This window comes from Ictidomys tridecemlineatus, chromosome 7, assembly GCF_052094955.1.
Source record: "Ictidomys tridecemlineatus isolate mIctTri1 chromosome 7, mIctTri1.hap1, whole genome shotgun sequence".
In the NCBI taxonomy this organism is placed as follows: Eukaryota; Metazoa; Chordata; class Mammalia; order Rodentia; family Sciuridae; genus Ictidomys; species Ictidomys tridecemlineatus.
In genome coordinates this window covers 169,186,443-169,200,250 of record NC_135483.1, presented here as the reverse complement: position 1 = coordinate 169,200,250, position 13,808 = coordinate 169,186,443, and the positions used below count along the sequence as shown (strand labels likewise).

General features: G+C 38.8%; 1 protein-coding gene across 2 annotated transcripts in view; it reads right to left on the bottom strand.

Annotated features, from left to right (window-relative positions):
• Window positions 1-13,808, bottom strand: part of Pard3b (par-3 family cell polarity regulator beta) — a 978,588-nt gene that overhangs the window by 385,616 nt on the left and 579,164 nt on the right. For both annotated transcript variants that reach the window (XM_040294778.2, XM_005335090.5), the window contains exons 14-15: window positions 7,902-8,001; window positions 950-1,065 (exon numbers count right to left, since the gene is read on the bottom strand). In XM_040294778.2, the coding sequence (XP_040150712.2) occupies window positions 950-1,065; window positions 7,902-8,001 (216 nt within the window). The remainder of the gene's footprint in view (window positions 1-949; window positions 1,066-7,901; window positions 8,002-13,808) is intronic.

The following is a 13,808-nucleotide window of genomic DNA, read 5'->3' as shown; positions in this document are numbered from 1 at the left end:
TTTGGATAATTCATAAAAAATAGAATCAATTTCTCATTTCATCAGGATTGAGCCTTTTCTTGAACTCTTGTAAATGAACAGCAGATAAGCACTATTTATTAGGTTGTTTGGTAGAGCACTCAGTTTTGATTATTCTATTTTCTTGTGGCTATTAATGAAAACTGTAATATGCCTCAAGAAAAAAAACAGTTGCAGAGGTCGGCCTCTGAGTATTCAGGAAGCAAGGGATATTTTGTTAAGACTTTATTTTGTACTAAGAGCCCATGGGAGGGCAGCAGTAGATGTCTGAATGTCTTTCCAGGACCCATGTCCCAGTGCCTGGAGAACACTGTTGACATGGGTCTTTGGTCTGCCCTGAGAGCCGACAGTCATCCAGTAATATCCATGGTGCTCAGAATACTGATGAGGTTGTTCAGGACAGCCCAGGTACCTTGACACTCTCCATCTGGCAAACCCAAGTGACCCTTCAGTGTCATAGGGGATGGACACTGGAAGAGAGGGATCTTCTTCATTTTTGCCTTCCCTATCCATCACATATGCAGAACACAAAAGAAGGATGGAGAGCACCATTTAACCACATCTTCTTCCCAGGCCCTGAAACAGGTAGGTTCATTTGAAATGAAATGCACTGGCAGAAGCCAGAGGGCAAATACAAATGCAAGTGAGTTAAAGATGCTTGTGGCATTCAGAACCTCCAGAAGGAATCATGTTTTTCTGACCTAATAAAGGGAGGACATTTTATGGACCACAAAATAAGAATAAGTCATCACTCTTGCTTTTACAAAGAGGGTAATTGAGTGTGTGAGAACAGATAGGAAGATAGGATGACCAGTCCCATCCTCCAGGCTTCTGCAGACCTTTGAGTTAAAGAAACAAGACCCGGACATTTGGAAAGATAGATGGGCTGAGGCTGGAGAGCTGACCTGGATGTCACCTCCCCCTCACTTACCAAGGTCCATGCTCTTTGAAGCTTTCAGGTTAATTGATTCAGGCTGCCTGGCCGGTGTCACAGATCTGAAGTTGATGTGCTGATCTGGAAAATATACTGTTGAATCTACCCCAGAGCTGTGGAAAGAAGCCATAAGTCATACTTAGGTCTAGAATAAAATCATAAAGAGAGGGCAAAAGAGAGAGAGAGAGAGAAGCAGTTCTCATTTGGAACATAGTCCATATGATCAGCCCATTGGTATATATTTTGAACCAATTCTTACTTTCAGGTTTCTTTCCTGAGATGTAGCAACCCTGTTTTCATATATTTTATCCTCAGTACAATTTAAATGAAGTACAATTGTAGTACAATTTAAATAAAGTATTCTTCAGCTAATATTATGTTTGACTCTTCACCGATTTTTGCTAATTGGGATCCTGCTATACCATATAGGACATTGAGTGGATAACAGGTGCCTGGGAAGCACTAGCACTTCATAGCTTGTCACCAGATATTAGCAGTGCTCTAAAGTGGACTGAGGTTTCTGCAGGATAAGCATGCCCTTCATTTAAACATAAGTGAAAGGGTTGGCTCCTCAGAGAAAAACCATCTTGCTGAATGACTGATGGCAGATGGAGTTTGAATTTTTACCTTATTTAGGTTCATCTTCCAAAACTAATGTGAATGCTGAGCAGATAGTCCACTCATCAATAATACCAAAAGTCAATCCCAGGAAAAGCATGGTTGACAATTTAGACACAAGAAGCATCAAATGCCCATTACAGGATTCCTGGTACTTGTGGTCAGTCTCAATGAATTTTCTTTCTGCTGGATATTTTATTTATTTTTCTTGAGAATGAAGGGATTTTATATAAAGAAATTACAGATAATAGCTTATATCTCAATCCAGAAATGCATCATATTTGTATACTTTTCATATATTAAACTCCACTTTCTTGGTGGCTTGTCTGTTTATGAGGTACATACGGTAGCTCACTCAATATGACTTGTACTCCTAATCTTAGATACAGAAAAAAACTCAAATTAAGCATGCTCAGGAAATCTGAAAGTACTGAGGTTGAATTTTTCAAAAAGTTGGAGGTTGATATTTTAAACAACAAAGTAACAAAAATAACTTCTGAATGAGAATTCATGTACAGAGGAATCTCAAGTTTTAAATGAAATATACCAAAATCAGTTCAATTTTTCTTGAAACTCATCAGTTATGGACATTTAATATTCCCTGACTGCACTGTTAAAATTAATATGTACCTACACTAATATTGATGAAGAGTAAATGAACCTTCATTAATAATACAGTGGGCAGGTAGAAAGAAAGAAAGTAGCCCCTGATGGACAGTACAAGATACTCTCAAGAGCCAGGATGTGGAGCAGGTCCTGGACTCAGTTTAATCCCCTTTCTGCTACTTACTAGCTGTGTGACTGGGTAAGTTGTCATTTCTCTGTTATTCAGTGTCCTCACATGTAAATTTAAATGTATTATTCACACTGAAAATGAGTATAATTACATTCTCTACTTTAGAGGCTGACCAAAAAGATAGAATGAGTTAAAGATTTAGAAAGTAATCAGACTCACACAGAGCAAGGGCTATAAAAGTGCTCAGGTGACAAACTGAGCAGATTAATAAATAGATCTGCTTTTGCTTCCTAAATGACTGAGCTTGTCCAGATTTTTTTCACAGTTTCCTTGCTATTTCCATACTTGTTAGCCCTTAGAAGGGCTGTGACTAATGTAGGTTAGAGACTGGAGAGATGTCAGGCTATGTGGCCTCATCTATAAAATAGTTAAGGATTTACTCTATAAGGCTATTGTAATGATTTCATAAGTGAAGGAATGCTCAATACTGAGAATAGTGCCTAGCATATACAATTGCAGTACAATTTAAATAAAGTATTCTCTAGCTAATATTATGTTCAATCAATGGGAGCTATTATAATGAATGAGAGTTCTTTATTTCTGTAGATTATGGTGGCCTTTGAATGAGGACCTGCAATATTCTTCAATGAAAAGATTGTACCTGTTTTGTGAACACTTCTCAAGAAGCTTAAATCCACTTATTGGAGTCATGAATTTCAATGGTGCCTGGGTGCATTCTCAACAGACAAAATCATTGATACATCCAGTGTACTAGATGTGGTATTAGTGATAGGAAGACATGCTAATTGTATGCAAAAATCCTTGACCCACTTAGTTTTATTGATCTAACAGCAATTCTTTCTCTCCTTCAGCACATTTTTAAAGAAGAATATAAGATGCTAGTGTGCACATGAGCTTACCCAAATCCTTGATATTCTGGAAGCACTTGCCTTTAAATGTGTTATTCGACCTTTATTTGCTCTTAGTTTTTCCATCCTTTGATCTACTGTGATGATGTGGGATTTAGTGTTAGAAAGACTCATGGCCACATAGACTCAAGGAATTTAAGAACTGGAAGGGATTAAAGCCTAGGGCATCATTTAGATAAGACTCTGAGGCCAAAGAGGAGGACTTATGTTCCAAGGTCACACAGGTGGCCAAGGCCAAAGCCAGGAGCATAACCATAAGCTTTTTAAAATGGCGGCCATCCTGGGACATAAGTTGTTACAAGCCTGAATTCCCCAAATTTCAAAGCTTTTCCTTAATTTAGTGCAGATTTGCTCACAATCTCCTATGCAACTTGCATTTTAGTTTAGCTTTTTGTTTAAACAGAGGGGTGCATATTATGAAACTAAAGAAAGCCAGACAATTGATCAAAACAGATGCTATATGTTATAACAAAAGCCTTCAGGGCAGAGGTTTAGAACCAACATGAGTATTCCTCTTTAAAACAAAGATCACACTGTATTTGAAGTGCTCAGCTCAAAGGTGGACTATGGGGATCTACCCAAGTGAGGAATGTATTGGTTGCCTAAATTCATTCTCAGAGAATCTTCCAAACTGATATATTAAGAAAAAGAACTCAAATTCTCCTAGGCTTGTGAGAAATAATGATCTTTATCCAAGAAGGTGGCAATGCCACTTGACACAGTAACATCAAGTTAGGATCTATCCAAATAAAATGAATATATTTTGTTAGAGATATTAGGAAACACTCAAGGGTGGTCAGAGAAATAAAAGCTTCTTTATACATATAAATGGAACAAACATATTATTTATATTAAGTATATATATGTATGTCTGTTATGCCCGTTAATTTGATGTATACATTTGTTATCATCATTTTGTGACCACGTATACAACTTGAAAATCTTCAATGGGAGGATCCCCTCTTGCCATAGAGACAAAAATGGAAATGCAAAATAAGGTTGATGTCAGATTGGCAGATATTTAAGGAGGGACGTGAGTGTTACATAAGACACTATGGGACCGGAGCCAACGTGAGCATGTAGCGCACTGAAATTATGACTGGAGTATTGAATTAGTTAATGTGAAAATATTTTAGACATGTCAGTAAAACTAGTGAAATGGTTTGTAATTTTATGCTACACATCAGAAGTGTTTAGAGTGAGAGGGTGACACGATGATTAACTATAAACTATGACATATTTTAATTTTGAAGGGAGTTAGCGTGTGCTCATGGCTGAGTGGGCTGCACCAGGGGCTGTGGGAAGCTGAAGTTGACAGCAGGCCAAAGACGTGTCCTAGATAGAGGCCATGCTTTCAGCATGAACAACCGGGAAATCTATCAAATAGAAATGATACTCAATGTCAAATTATGCTGCATAATGAATAAATAAGGGTAGCATGAAACATATGCCAGTGTCCTGAATGTGGTGACAAACCAGGAATGTGAAAGACACACAAGGGCCAGCAATGCATGTTCAAGGAGAACTGTCTAAAATAAAAAGCAGAGGAAGAAGATTTTGAGAAGTATGCCAAAAATAAAAAAAATATATATATATATATGTATACATACATATATGTAGATTTTAACATTTGGCTAGTGTGAGAGTAACCGAGTTCATGTGTGCAAAGCAGAGAGAGAAGGAGAGAGACAGAGAATGAAAAAATATGAACATGTAGGAAATTATCAAATGTTGTCTAAAACTGTTAATAATATTCATAATATTCAATATATTCTGCCTGCTGTTGATCTACCTTCAACTCTCCCTGAGATCCTGCAGTAAAATATATTTCCCTTATATTTTTACTAAGACACATGTATTCTAACCTTTTCTCTAATAATCATTGGCAGAGTAGTCGAAATAAATTCAGGAATGTACTGATTTCATTTGGGTTTAAAGTACAGGCCTTAAGTTTGATCTGATTTGTGTTTCCCTTTCCATGCAAGGGCAGTTTTCCACTGTGAAGTGTGGTTCCATCCCTAAAGCACCGCTTTTCCCTCTTAGAGGGCTTTATAATTTTTTTTTTTTTTAATGACAGAATTGCTCAATCCTCCTGGCTCCTTTCCAGTGTATCCTCCATCCCAAGCTTCACACATCCAAACCCTGCTGCTGCTGGTCACCTAGGCAACGCTGTAGCTTGCAGGACTGTGTAGGTCACAGCCTCCCAGGAGGGGGAAGAGTTTCAAGGCTTAAGACTTGTTCCTTCCTCTGCCCTTTTCCCTCCACCGATACTGCTTCTCCCCTCTTTCAGGTAGTGTTTTTCTCTTGTTAGTCCCAAGAGTACTAGAGATCCTTGTATGTGGCTTCCCCCAACCATCCCATTCTCCACAGTGAAATTGCCCAAGGTCTGACATTGTCATCTGGTGGGTTGGAGCCCTTCAATGCTTCTCCACTGCTCCCTGAAGAAGCAAGGTGCCTTTGGTACATGGTAGACAATACTGGACCTTGGTATTTTCCCCCTGGATACCATGCACTACAGCCACACTGAATGTATGATGAGTCCCCTTCTCCATCACCTGGTTTTCTAACCTAGGTTGGTCTTCCTGCCACTTCTTGGCATTGTAGGCTCTTTCCATTTTCTAAGAAATTACTGACACCACTTCTCCTGTGAAAACTTCCTTGATCCTACAGGCAGAGTCAGGTGGCCCATTTCTCTGCACTCCCATGGCATTTTGTATCTAATACTGAACAGGCTGCATCCTTAAGTGTCTGTCTTCTTAAGAGGACACTGCATTTCTGGCTGGCAGGGATGCTTTCTGATCCATTCTAGTGCTTTCTAGAGTGTTTGGCTCAAAGCTCCAAAAATACTTCTGAATGGATGAGTGAATGAATAACTTAATGTTCGAATACTGCAGAGCAGGAAAAAAAAAAAAAGAATGAAGTCTGAGGAAATTATAGAGGAATGTGCTTGACAGAGAAGGGAAGGGGAGAAATCTGAAGATCTTGAAGAAGTCATAAAGGTGGTTGCTAACTCCCAATAGATATCTCTGAACCACCCCTCACCTGCAAGTTTCTCACCTGAGCAATCTCCCTGTCCTCCCCAGCACAGGTCCTGAGTACCTCTCACTGCCATGGCCCCAGCAGGGATCCAATGGAGTCTGACATGTAGTGGATATCAGCCCTCCTCTATTTATCTAATCCATGTTACACACAATGAAATCTTGAGGTTTACCATGTCTATTGTCTCTTAAGACTCTACAATAGTTTTTCCTGTCTACTGAATGAGGCATGTATACCTCATCCTTGCATCCTGGGCTTTATTGGCTGGTCAATAAGTTGTACATATCAATTTCCTTTCCCACCTCCATGCTGTTCCTTCCCTCTCTGAAATTCCCTTCCTTCCCGAGCTTATCTCACACCTAACCTCTAGTTATGAGGAAAGATTCAGCTCAAATAACTTTTACCATCACATTTGGACTGATTCTCCTAACTGGAAGCAGTCCCTCTGCCTCAGACACATGTTAAATTACACCTTCTATCATTTTGTATCTTGTGGTCCACTAGCCTTCTGGCTTCTCGAGGGCAGGGCTTCTGACTCACCTTGTCACCATCCCAGTGGTTTTGCACATACTGGATATACCGGATTAACAACAAATCTACTTTATTGAAATTATTATGAAATTATTTAAAAATGGATTCTTTAATGCTACCAGCTTGGATTCAGGATTGAGATAGACAGTGGAAATAAAGGGGAAGAAATTAAATATGTCCATATTTTCTTCTAAGTAAGCCCTAGTGATACTGATCTAGAATATAACCGTGATTATCAACCTAGTTCATGAAATTGTGTTTGAGTAAGATAACTAATTTCAAAAATAGAAAAATCAGAGAGAGCTAAATATAGGTAAGCCTTCATCTAATAGAGTTAGATATACTCTTGTGCTTCTGTATTTTTAACAGGTTGTATTAAAAAGCATTGCTACAAGAAAAATGAAGAAATTTCACAGGATTATCATGGGACACAGAATGGAATAAAATACACAGTTTTTAACAGGCATAATAAATACAGAAAATAGCAAAGAGACAATTTAATGATTTTTAAAACTCATCAGAAGAACAAAATTTATGAATTCCACTAGTCAAATAGTATGTATGCTTATAAATCTCCCTCTCTTGTGCTTGTGTGATTCTAAAAAATTATTGATTTTTTTTAGTTTCTATTACAGAATGGATGTAATATTGGATACCCTTTTCAATATTTTAGATTATATATGGTATTGCTTTAATTTTTAGATTCCATTAACTTTCTTGGAACATCTATTTTTAAAGTACCTTTAGGGTTTGTGAATTACAAAGAAAAAAAATCCTGTTTCATTTTCTTCGGTTTTGTTTCATATCTTTCCATATAAATTTTCTTTGGGCATCACTGCTCTTGTTTTCAAACTTGTAAAAGAAAATCCAACCATTTTCTTAAATAGTTTCATCATATTAGATAAATCTGAACACATTCTAGGGAGCAAAATATGAACAATCAATACTATTAGCTTTGAGAAGCTGTCTCTGGAAAGGAATTATAGATACTATGAGATTTCCATTCTGGAAAGAAATAGAGTAAAAATAAGGTGGCTGAGTTTTCCCAGGAAAACCATAACAGGGGAACATTTATGATATATCATTTTATCGATACCTGTGGCTGTAATCTTCAAGGCCCAATTCCAGACCAGAATGTGGTGGTGGGGAAGGTGGTACTTCACTCTCCGCCCATCCGTCATTGGAAAGCAATAGGTCTATAAACAAGGAACAAATGAAGCTGTAGTAACCCGGAGGCAGAGCCATTCAGTGCCTGGTTTTGCTTCAGTCCATCTCGAAGACACGATTTTTACCAACACATAAACCAGCCTTCAACTAAATAAGGCTTCACCCGGAACCAAAGATTGTCAGGAGAGCTCACGCTCCCTGATGGAGGAAACATGCTCCAGCTAAAATGTGAAGCTGGTGACCTGCTGGCAACCCCTGGCATGTCAGCTCCCTGCATCCTTCCCCGACCTGTGGAAGGCTGATACAGACCTGTGATTTCTGGAAGATCAACAAAACCATGTCTTTCATGCTTTAATATTTTTGTAAATAAGACTCTGTAAGGATTCCTCTGAATTATATAGTGATTTAGGCATTTGCTTCAATGGCAAAAATACTTTTAAAAAGCCATTTATATACAGTATATCTACTTATTTAGACACTATAGAGGGGAACTCCCACTCTTTCTTCTACCATTTCATAACAGAATCACTTGGATTTAGGCCTTAAAAACAAAAGACCAGGGTCTAAATCTAGGTTTTCCTACTTATACCAGAGCATATTTTTCTAGGAAATTTGGACTGGAAAAACAACACGTATCCTGAATATTGATACCAAGATCAAGTAAGGTTTGATGAGAGCTTACTGTTTATGAGACACTGTACTAAACATTATGTGCATTATTCCATTTAATGCTCAAAATTCATGCTAGAATTTATTAATATTTGTAAAGCATTAGAGAGTATCCCGGTTTATTTTTGAAGCAAGATTGCCATGTTTCCACTCCTGGTTCCTACTGCTGTGCAAAGTTGGAAAACTTACTCTAATTCTCCAAGCCTCAGTTTTTAAATCTATAACACCTTCACTAGAACAGGACACACTGAGTGAGAGGGCAGAGGTACAAGCCCTGACTCATACATGCAAAGTGCTAACTAACTCCGCGCAGAGGGTGATCATGTCCAAAGTAATAAATTCTTTAAATCTAATATAGCAGACATTTGATGAAATGTGGACCAAGTTTGTTCCTGATGGATAGAAAAAGAGAAAAATCTCTATCCTGAAGATATCCTCTATCTGCTGCTGCTAGATGCTGCTGGTAACAAAGTCTGCCAAGTGTGATGGTATCTACATATTATTCTGATAATTTCTGGAAGGGTGTTCTGAGATGGGATTGACATTTAAAATCAGCAGACTAGGTAAAAGAGACCTCTTTAATGTGGGCGGGCCTTACCCAGAAAGCTGGGGAGGAGGTGAGGGCAAAGTAGAATACAAAGGCTGGCATTCCCTGAGTTAGAGGGAATTCCTCCCACTTGACTGCTTTTGAACCCAAGTATCAGCTTTCTTCTGCCTTTGGACGTGAAGGAAAACAGCAGCTTTTCCTGGATCTCAAGCTGGCTGGCTTTGGATGAGAGCCACATCTTCAGTTTACCAGTCCCCAGTGTTTTGAGTTCAAACTAGAAGCATACTATCAGCTTTCTGGGGTCTCTGGGTTGCTAACCCCTCTGTAGATCTTGGGATTTGTCAGCTTCCCTGACTGTGCGAGCCAATTCCTTTCAAATCTACTTAGATACACACATACACCATGTTGGTTCTTGTTTGTGGCCCTTGTTGTTTGTTTTCAAGGACCCTGATGAATACATTGAGCAAGGATTTGCTCCAGCTTTTCCCCAGGCCTTCTGCCTGGTGGAAGCAGTGGTGACATATCTTGGGAATGAGGAAGCTGGAGCTCTGATAAGCAGGTGTGATGGGTAGAAAAGCACAAGGAGCGAAAGTGGTCAGCACAACCCCCTGCACCTTCACCCACTGGGATCTGGCAATTTGATGGTAGTGGTATCAGTCCAGTAACCAGAGACTTGCTAAGAAAAAGAGAGCAGAAGGACTATACTATAAATAGGGACCTGGGGCATATCCTTTCTGCTGGCTTGAATCTTTTTGTCTGCAACCTCTTAGTCCATTGTTCACACTGGCAGTAAGTTGGTGGTGATCAGTTAACTTGCTTGCTCAAAAAACTTAATTATAGACAGTTGCCTACAAAATAAGTGTCTGTGGCTTTGGCAGCCAAATTCGTCTCCTATCACAGATTAGCTATCCAAGACTATGTACCCTGACCACACCCCTGAGCTTGCCTGCTGTAGTGTCTTTGCTCATATAATTATAAAATCCGTTCTATCTGTCAAATTATTACCCTTCTCCTAGGGTTCACCTCAAATATCACCTTATCTATAAAACATTCACAGGTCTTAGGATAGGTCATTGACTTTACAAAAGTGGCAGAAAATATTCTCTTCCTGGTTATGTAGAAAGATACCATTTCTCCATCCTCTCTCCCCTAGACTAATTCTTGCCAGTGCAAGTGAGTTGCTATGGTTAGTATCATTCCCAGCCTCTGAGGTTAAGAGAGGGTGTACCTTCTCTACTCTGCCACTCCCTGTAACTACCACCCAGGAGCCCAATGAAAAGGTGCAAGAAGCCTGCCCAGCCACCAACAGAAGGAGGTTAGGTCCCTTAATCACTGCCAGGAGCACAGCACTAATGAAGCACTCTCCTCCTGCCAAGCCCTACTGGACTGTGCTGTGGCCAAGGAAGGTGCATCAGGGTCTTCTTCTACCCCTTCACATATTGGTTTATCTATTACTTAATATTATACAGAGTAATTCCTGTATAACATTTATTGAATGCTGCCTGTGTCATGAGCCATTTATTGACTTACCAAGCTATCATGTATTCATCTATATTTCTCTTACTAGATTGGAGAAAACTTCCTCTTTGTCTTCTCCTTTCTCTTTTCCCTCCCCTTCTGTGCCTCTTCTTCTGTAGCTATTTTAAGTTTTGAAGCATTTTTTTTTGTTTGTCTTATAATCATTAACTTTACTGCATTCGTATGACCCATCTGTTTTTTTTCTTAAAGTGATAATGGTACAGAGGTAAGTATCTTATTTTTTTTATTTAATATTTTTTTAGTTGTAGTTGGACACAATTATTTTATTTATTTATATTATGTGGTGCTGAGGATCTTATATGTTGACTCTATGTCCTTGGTTCAGTTTTAAATAACATAGTATGATGCTGTAAAAAAAATTTTTTTTCTCTTGATTCAAACATTTTTGGTTAACCTCTGTGTTAGTATGAAAGTCTGAAATTCTCATATCCTACAAATTTTATAGATATCATTGAGTTACTAGATGATTGTTCAAGGTACATTCTTAATGGTAGATATCTATTTGTGCGTATTTATACATATCTGTGAATGTGGAAAATTTGTCTTCTATTCACTACTTCAATAATGGTTAAATGGCTTTTCTTTGGTTGATTTTGTGGGATCCATCCTGCAAAAGTCAGATCAGAAAAGCTAGGTAAAAGAGACTGGGACTTTAGACAAAGGGTCAGCAAAGCTGTGGCCCTGATCTAAAACCATCCTACCATCTGGCTTTGCATGTAAAATTTTATTGAACACAGCCATGCTGATTTGTTTATTTATTGTTTATGACTGCTTTTGTACTCCTATGGCAGAGCCAAAATTTCTAACACAGAGACCGTGGCCCATAAAATCTGAAATATTGCTATCCAGCTCTTTAAAGACAAAGTCTGATGACCCCTGCTTCAGTCTCTTCTTGAGGGCAGTACGAGCACTGCATTTATCTTTCCATGCCTGATAGTGTATTCTGCACAGTGGAGGTATCCAATAAACATTAGTCAAATTGGAGAGTATAATCCAATTTCTGACCAGCACTGCAGAGGCAGTGGCTTCCATGGTACAGTGGGGTGGATGCATGCTGTTTCCCAGGAGGCCTCCCATTAAGGAGAATGATGCCATTATGTGTCTCCTTAAAAGACTCCAGGGAATATAGATTTAGTGGGACAGGGCACAGAAACAAAACATCTGATTTGATGTGGGCAGCAAAGGCCTAACTCCGTGGGTGATGCTGATGCTGGGAAGATTGGGGTACTTGAGCTGAAAGTGGAAAGGAAGCAGGAGAAGAGCACAGAGGAGAGATGAGAGGGAAGAAGGAGAGGAGTTAACAACCCAGACAACTGCACTTAGCCTGGTACTTGCCCTAGGGTAAGACCTACCAGTGAGATTCCTCAGAAAACAGAGTTGGCACCTCATTAACATTCAGATGCTTAGTGGGATTTTACAGTCAACCTCTGGGACACAGCACCCATTCTTATTGCCGCCTTGGAGCACCCCTCTTGCTCCATCCCCAGCATTGCTAGCGATTCTCCAACACAAATGTGAATTTCTACAAATGTTAGTTCTAAAAATGCCTTTTGTGTGTAACAGCTTGATAGGAATAAGAAATAAAATACTCGAAAACTGTGGGTGGTATGCACTATTATTACAAAAATAGATGGAACACGGAATATCAACTTTGGATTGTTAAATATACAAAGGAAAGGAAAAGGGGAAGAAAAAATATTTACTGTTTTGGCTGTACCAGTTCCCATCCTCATTAGATATTACACTTTGTCAAGTTAATCTTGTTTTTCTACATGAGGTCCTTAAAAAATGGGTGGCCTGTGTCAATACTCGAGATTGATGAGTCTCGGTGGCCTGTTACCACCATCCATGGCCCGGAACTCAGTGACTCCCAGTAGTCCTCAAGCCTCGGAATATAAATGCAAAGGAAATGTAAAGCACAAAATTGTAAACTAGTATTGTATCACAGATGGACAGAGAATAAGAGCAACTCTTTTTTAAATAATTAAGGTTTAGTGGGCTCACTTCTTGAGAGTGTTAGTTTTTTTTTTTTATTTTGTTAATTTGGAAAATCAAGGTGAAGAGGAATCTTGTGGTTGCTGATCTGCATGGTGTTTTCACAGGTGTAAAAGTTGCTGGGCTGCATCTATGTCTCAGGAAGAAGAGAACAGACAAACTCCCAGTGGTTGTCTGTGGCCACTTATACCCGTAGAATTCTTTGTTCAGTAGACATACAAGGCCTGAACATTTTATGGAAGCTCCAAAGTATTATCACATTTCATTTTAGCACATGCTTTGAGTATATTTTATTATTTACATTTTTTTTTCCTGGGTGGATCATTTTTTGTGGGGGAGGGGGCAGATACCTGGAATTGAACTCAGGGACATTCAACCACTGAGCCACATGCCCAGCCCTATTTTGTATTTTATTTAGAAACAGGATTCTCACTGAGCTGCTTAGTGCTTCATTTTTGCTGAGGCTGCCTTTGAACTCACGATCCTTCTGTCTCAGCCTCTGGAGCTGCTGGGATTAAAGATGTACTCTCAGCATTCTAGGTTTATGTCAACATGTTGACTAGTTTCATTGTTTTAGCTATCACTTCTTTTTTTCTAAAGATATTACCCAGTTTACTTGAGCCTATCAATGTCCTCTAAAAATGTTTGATATTTTTATCACCTCAGCATTGATATTTTTTAGATACTGAAAATGAACCAAGAAGGAGGTAATATGTCCAATGTTCCTTTGGATATTACTGATGAAATTAGAGACAAAACTCTAAACTCAGTCTCAGGCCCACATGTTGCTTTAGAGTCAAATGCCTATGAAATTTTTTAAAGAAGAGACTTTTTAATATAGATGTCAGTGTTTGCTATCTTAACATGGGCATAGTAAGAAGAAGGCTGTTTTAGACTAGAAAACTTGCTGTTCTTCCTGACTCTGTTACTACTGGGACTAAAGGTGTCAGAAGGAGATCTTGCTATTTATTATGGAGAAGACTTTTAATTTATTTAAGGTGAAAGACATATGGAGTACTTTTTTTTTTCCTGGATAAAAAGTCAACTTCTATTGGACATTCTTAGTTTCAGATGTCAGGATTTTAC